General features: G+C 39.3%; 1 protein-coding gene across 2 annotated transcripts; it reads left to right on the top strand.

The window, feature by feature from the left end:
• Window positions 1–475: 475 nt before the first annotated feature.
• Window positions 476–5,110, top strand: gja2 (gap junction protein, alpha 2). 2 transcript variants are annotated; one of them, XM_044141243.1, is made up of 3 exons: window positions 476–957; window positions 1,201–1,366; window positions 2,108–5,110. In XM_044141243.1, exon 3 carries the CDS (start codon window positions 2,146–2,148, stop codon window positions 3,214–3,216), a length of 1,071 nt encoding a protein of 356 aa, XP_043997178.1. In that variant the 5' UTR covers window positions 476–957; window positions 1,201–1,366; window positions 2,108–2,145; the 3' UTR covers window positions 3,217–5,110. The 2 variants fall into 2 exon arrangements, with proteins under 2 accessions (XP_043997178.1, XP_043997177.1); XM_044141242.1 differs by lacking the exon at window positions 1,201–1,366 and having other exon boundaries at window positions 478–957.
• Window positions 5,111–6,501: the final 1,391 nt, after the last annotated feature.

The following is a 6,501-nucleotide window of genomic DNA, read 5'->3' as shown; positions in this document are numbered from 1 at the left end:
CATGTTTTTGTTTTGTGTTAATGGGGGATTTGCAATGTTTTCTTTGCATGTAGCTAAGCCAAAAACTTCAGTTTTGGTGTTTTTCATGTGTTTAAAGTGTGTTCGGTTTTAATCCCAGCTCTGCTGCAAACCTCTCCACAACTTCATCTGTGACATATCCACAGGATATGTTGATCTTCATAATGATGATTACCAAATTATTGAGACCTTAACAGAAAACATGCATTTAATACCGAGAATAAATTCAATGCAGATGGACTCTCTGCTAATAAGGTGGCTTCTAAAGCCTTGTGCTGCTCCCAGATTTTAATGAAAAGAATGAGAATAAAAGGAACTGAACACAAATACAAGCCTTATTATACAGAATATTCCATGCACATTACATTTATGCTCTCCTGATACAATAAAATAAGGCTTGTGGTTGTAGCATGACAAAACTGTGAAAAAATGTAAAACATCATAATACAATACAGTTATATAGTAAGGCAATATAACTGTAAAAGCAACTCCGCTCAATTAAAATATTTGCTATCTAAATTATCAGACTGAATTTCTTGATAAGTTCTTGAGCCTGAAGCTGCTCCACAAAGTCAGGGGGGGTTCATGTCACTAGAAGATTAGCATTGCAGCCACTCCTCACACCGCGAATTATATTTAGAGCTCACCAACACGTCAACTTATCTACACCCTCACTGGACTCTTCAGCTGCCTCTCAGTTCAAAAGAAAAATCTCAGACTTTTCAACAAATTGGAAACGTTTCACCTGGTTTGGCTGTGGCTCCTCTTCTGAACAAACACTTTGGGAAAGTCGCAATAACACCAGGCAGTTCCACACACTGCTCAGTGAAAACTATCTTGGAGAAGATCATCCTCGTGCTCCGGTTTCCTCCAACGTTGTCCCATTGTGAGGTGAAGAGTCCCACTCAGCTGAAGACTGAGGGAAATGAACATTATCAGGTAGGTCTTCCTTCAAGTAGACCGACAGGAACATGTCATACTTTATCAAACACCTGTATGATCTCTGAAAACACAAAATTTACAGTGACTACAGGCTGACAGCAGTCCAGGTTAAACAGCGTGGCTGGGTACTTGTGAATACTGATTCCACAGTTCTGCCACATAGTCTGTATTTTGAACAGATACTCAAATCCCCATGTTTCCTGATATGTTTATATTTAACTGCAACTATTTTTAAAACAGCGTGCGTGGTTTTTGTTGGACACGGTGTCACAAGATCCCCGGCAAGCCCAGAAGTCTCACCGAGACCGCTTCAAGTCTCACAGTTAGCTCGTCCAGGACGTTCCTACTAGCAGACATTAAGTGATACCAGACCGAGAAAAACGAAGGTTAACTTCATGAGAGATCAGTACGTATCTATGATGAAGATACAGATCCTTACAATAGATACAAAAGATACAATACCTCTTCCGAAGTGATATAGTAGAGAATATTAATTATAAAGAATCTGCTAATTACAAAATTTATTTTATCAATATTTCAGATGTGTGTTCTTTATGTTGCTTAGAGGAAAAGCAGGAGTATTCAGAAAAACAGAAGATCATTTGACAATTTATCAGCACAGATAAAATCTAAATTTCCACAGATTGAGAAAAGAAACATTTCTAAGTGTTGTTGGTATGGCAGCTGATGCTATTGCATAAACAGTTGTACCATGTTTTAGGACACAGGTTAGTTTTCTGTGGTCATTCTGAAGCCACCTGACCTCTGTCCTGCCCCCACCTGTTTCTACAAAGTGTGTCAAGGTATAAACAAATTAGCAATGTAGACATTTAAGCAAGACAAGAGGAATCTAATGCTTTGGAAGTAGAGTTTATGTTTATGTTCACTTTAAAGAAAAAAGTAAAATTCCGTCAACCACAGCTGCTGGTATTTTACCATAAATTGGAGACGTTTTTTTTTTCTTTATCTTTTTTTTTTTTTTACAGTGTACAGTTACTAACTGAAATCACGTACAATGGCCCAAATTATTGAAAATTGAGTTGAACTCAGAATATATTTTATTTATTTTTAAGTCAGATGTTTCTTGTCTTTTACTGGATAATATTTTTTTTTACTAATTGTAAATGAATTTTCCTAATTCTTGCAGGTTTTTTCCCAGGCTTTATTGATCATTCGTGAGCCTCCATGGCGGACTGGAACTTCTTGGGGAAGCTACTGGAGAGTGCCCAGTTTCACTCAACCGTGGTGGGCAAGGTCTGGCTCACGGTGCTGTTCATCTTCCGCATCCTGGTGCTTGGAGCCGCTGCTGAGAAAGTGTGGGGAGATGAGCAATCCGGTTTTACATGCGACACCAAGCAGCCCGGTTGCCAAAACGTCTGCTACGACAAGACCTTCCCCATATCTCACACCCGCTTCTGGGTGATGCAGATCATCTTCGTCTCCACGCCTACTCTTATTTATCTGGGTCACATCCTTCACCTGGTCCGCATGGAGGAAAAGGAGAAGGAGAAACTCAAGGACCTCGCCATAAAGAATGAAAAACAACAAGACTTACTTAGCAATAAGCCCGCAAAGGCCTCCATTAAAGACGACCAAGGCCATGTGCGTCTGCATGGTGCTCTTCTGCGGACGTATGTCTTCAACATCATCTTCAAGACTCTCTTTGAAGTGGCATTCATCGTAGCTCAGTACTTCCTGTATGGATTTGAGCTGAAGCCGATGTACACCTGTGACCGCTGGCCCTGCCCTAATGTGGTGAACTGCTACATCTCTCGACCTACAGAGAAGACAGTCTTCATCCTTTTCATGCTGGCAGTAGCTTCGTTGTCCCTGCTGCTAAATTTGGTGGAAATCTACCATTTAGGTTTGAAAAAATGCCACCAGGGTCTTCGCTACAGAAGGTCAAAGATGGAAAGGGAAGCTCCCAAGGCCTTAAGTGAGGGGGTGATACCTTTCGTTCCAAACTACACCTACTTTACAGGTCACTCTACAGTGCCTGAGCCCTTTCCTGCAAACTCAAAGTACAACATAGCAGAGCCAAACTCTGCTTACAGCCCCTACAACAGCAAAGTAGTCTACAAGCAGAACAGAGACAACATGGCTGTAGAGCGAAAAGGCCGATCAGACGGAGATGATGCAGAGAAGACAAAAACATCCGGTCCTGTTACTGATCCTCCTGTGGAAAACCAGCGTAGAAACAGTCAGTCCAGCAAGCACAGCAACAACAAGGGCAGGTTGGATGACCTGAAGATCTGAGAACTTCACGTTTCCACCCCAGACTCAGGGCCTACAGGAAAAATCCATCACATGATGTGATGCACCTTAGACATTTGTTAGCTCCACAGAGGTTGGATTGAACCACTCAGTACGGCAGAATCTAGGAACAGAAATATGGGGATGAATTTTGAACGTTTCAGAGTTTACAGGCAATTTCAAAAATCTTTGACAAAGTAGACAGAAAGAAAAATATATTTTGTAACTGATTACATTTACCACTTTGATCAATGAAATATTGGCAATGATATTAACAATTGTGTGTTGTAATTGTAAACTTCAAGGATCTCTTTATGATGTTTCACTTCTGCATTACCTACCGACTGTATCACTGAGTAATCCTCAGATGCATGGAGAATTTATATATTGTTTTCAACAGGTTAATTTGCACTGTTATGGTATGATGAATGTATGAATAGTTATTTTTGGAGATTTTCCCGATATGTTTACAATACTGACAAGTTTTAATGTAAAAGACTGAGTAACATTTTTTAAGAAGCCATGGTTTGTTTACAATTTTAATAGCTTATAGTGTATCTTTTTTGGCTTAAATAGTTGCTGTCTGGGCTGCACAGTGGTGCAGTTGGTAGAGCTGTTGCCTTGTAGCAAGAAGGTACTGGGTTCGATTCCCGGCCTGGGGTCTTTCTGCATGGAGTTTGCATGTTCTCCCTGTGCATGTGTGGGTTCTCTCCGGATTCTCCGGCTGTTTGTTTACAATGGTACAGCTTTACGTCACAGAGTACTAGATTTGCTTTTTTTAAAATAAATTGCTAGAGAAGATTCAAAAGTCTCCAAATATAGGGACAAAGTGGATATGTTGGTCAACAGTGGTTTTCTCATCCTGACCACAGCCATGTTTACCCCTTACGTTTATCCCACAATTGGCTGGGCACTTTTGTGTCTTTTGCCCACATTTGATTAATTCTTCAAAATACAGTATGTTTGCTTTCAGCAGGGTTAATTACATTTAAGAATATTTTTCAGCAGCACTACTTTGTCTAGCTGCTCTGATTAATAATGTATTTTTGTGCTAAGATACTTTTGGCCAAATATAGCACCACTTATTTTATTTCATTTTTTTTTATTTTTTGGGTGCATCAAATGTTTTTTTTTTTTGTTTGTTGTTGTTGTTTTAATGAAAATCTTGTTAAAATCACACCCTTTTACAAAAACATTGCATGCAGATGTTTTAAATTTCAAAAGCACATACCTCTGAACTAACAGTTCATATTATTTGACGGCCTTTTTTATTGTATTTGTTTTGGACTTATGCCTATGATACTTTGAAAAATAAATGATTGTCAAAGGAGTTTATGGAATTTTGTAAAGTAGTCTTTAAAAACAAAAAAAACTGAAGTCTTTATTGTGATTGTACACTCCTTCAACACTCTGATTCAAATGCCATTTGAAGGACGTGATTACAAATGTGGGGCAGATGTTCTGACTACGTCATAGGCATTGTGTCTCTACTGTGTCATTTGCCCCTAAAAGGTCAGTTTAATGGCATTTGCAAAAAACAAAACAAATTCTCCAATACATGTATGAAAACGTCTGATCAGAGCTGAATATTAATATTAGTTTTTAGGACTTTGTACAATGAGTACATTAAAGAAGTTGTAAGACCTTTATAGAATACATTTGTGAGGATTTGTTGAATTGGGTTTTTGCAATTTACAAATTGCTCAAAGGATCAGTTCAGTTCAGTTCAGTTCTGTTGACAGACACAGATGAGTGTTAATGCACACATTCCCAATCACATGCCTTCATGCACTGGTGAGAGTCGGGGCTGCAAAGGAGTCCAGTCTGTTGGCTATATATAGCGGCCCTGCAGAGTGAGGGAGTATCGTTGCTGAAATGGGGGCAGGGGACCAAGTGTCTTCTCCTGCATAAAAAAAATTATAAAATTTTTAAAGTGCTGCTTATTAGAAAAATCAACCACAACTGACATTAAGAAGTCACGCTGTCTTTAAAAAGCTCAACAGATTGAACAGCGGAGCTATGTGTCTTCTCCCGTAATGTCATTAAATGCTGGAAAATGTTGCCAGCTGAACCTTAAAGTGTTAGGTGATCTCACACAAAACCCTTTTTATGACACCCATATAGCTGTCGCTGACAGGTTGGTTAGACATTTTTTCTTCTTCTTTTTTAGAAATTGAAGCATCTTTACTGTAGTTATCATTAATGTGAATGCAAGATCTCCAGAGCACTCTAATCCAGTTGTCAATTAGTAGCAAATCACTGCATCCCTTTTTTACATACATTTAAGATTTAGCACATTATGTTTACAACCTGACAGGTAAAAATAATGGTTGGGATCGTCAGTAAGCAATTTTTTGCATGGTGAGTTCAAGCTGCAACGTTTCTATAGAGAAACGATTACTTCCTGCTCGGTGAAAACGAGTTACCCAATCCTACCGTTTGTCCGTGACATTTTTAATGCTCTCGTTCGTCACTACGAACTTACGGTGCAGGGAATCTCCCTGCCATAAATAACCATACCCAGCTAAGAGAGAAGTGCCGAGCTGAACGAGGCAGCTGTTAATATGAAGGGTGGGCAACACTGACTGAACAGCTTCATTCATATCCTCTGCTGCCATTCCTAAAACTACAGTCAGACTTCAAGTCTAAAAGAAAATCAATATCATCATTCACTTCTCCTCCTGTTTGCTGATTGGCCCGTTTGAAATTTTACTGGAGAAATCCACTTCTATGGGAGAAACCCCAGACGGGGCACTGAAGGGAGATTGGAATCAAGCGGTCAGGCTATTTTTGATCAGAAATGAAAACATTTTTAAAATCACAATGGTCGTACTATCTCATAGGTTACATTAAGAAGGTCCAGTGTATGAATATTCCCTTAGGTGACAGCTGAACAAAAATGACAAGGAAGGATGTTAAAAATTTCTAATAATGCTAACATATTACAGCTTCTAAACTCCTATGACAGAGGAGTTAGGAGGGAAAACAGAGGAAGAGGCAGAAGAAGATGAGGACAGAGTCGCTTGGCGTTTAAAATAACACAGAACAGCATAAGAAGACTTCCCCACAAGACCTCGTTTACTTGTTTATTTTACAATTTTGTTACTGCTTCTTTTTAAAACAACAGCTACCGATTAAACAGAATGTTACAACCTTGACATGATTATATGAGTTCGTTTTTTTGTTTTTTTTTTTTTTACCGGGAAATAGATCAGAAGCGCAGTGGAAACCCGCCAGATCCGCCTCTCTGGCTGCAATGCCCGCTCCCGACACCTGGGAACAGAATTT

This window comes from Gambusia affinis, linkage group LG15 (genome assembly GCF_019740435.1).
Source record: "Gambusia affinis linkage group LG15, SWU_Gaff_1.0, whole genome shotgun sequence".
NCBI lineage: Eukaryota > Metazoa > Chordata > Actinopteri > Cyprinodontiformes > Poeciliidae > Gambusia > Gambusia affinis.
Note: the sequence above shows the minus strand (reverse complement) of the source record. Positions and strands in the feature narration are given on the sequence as shown.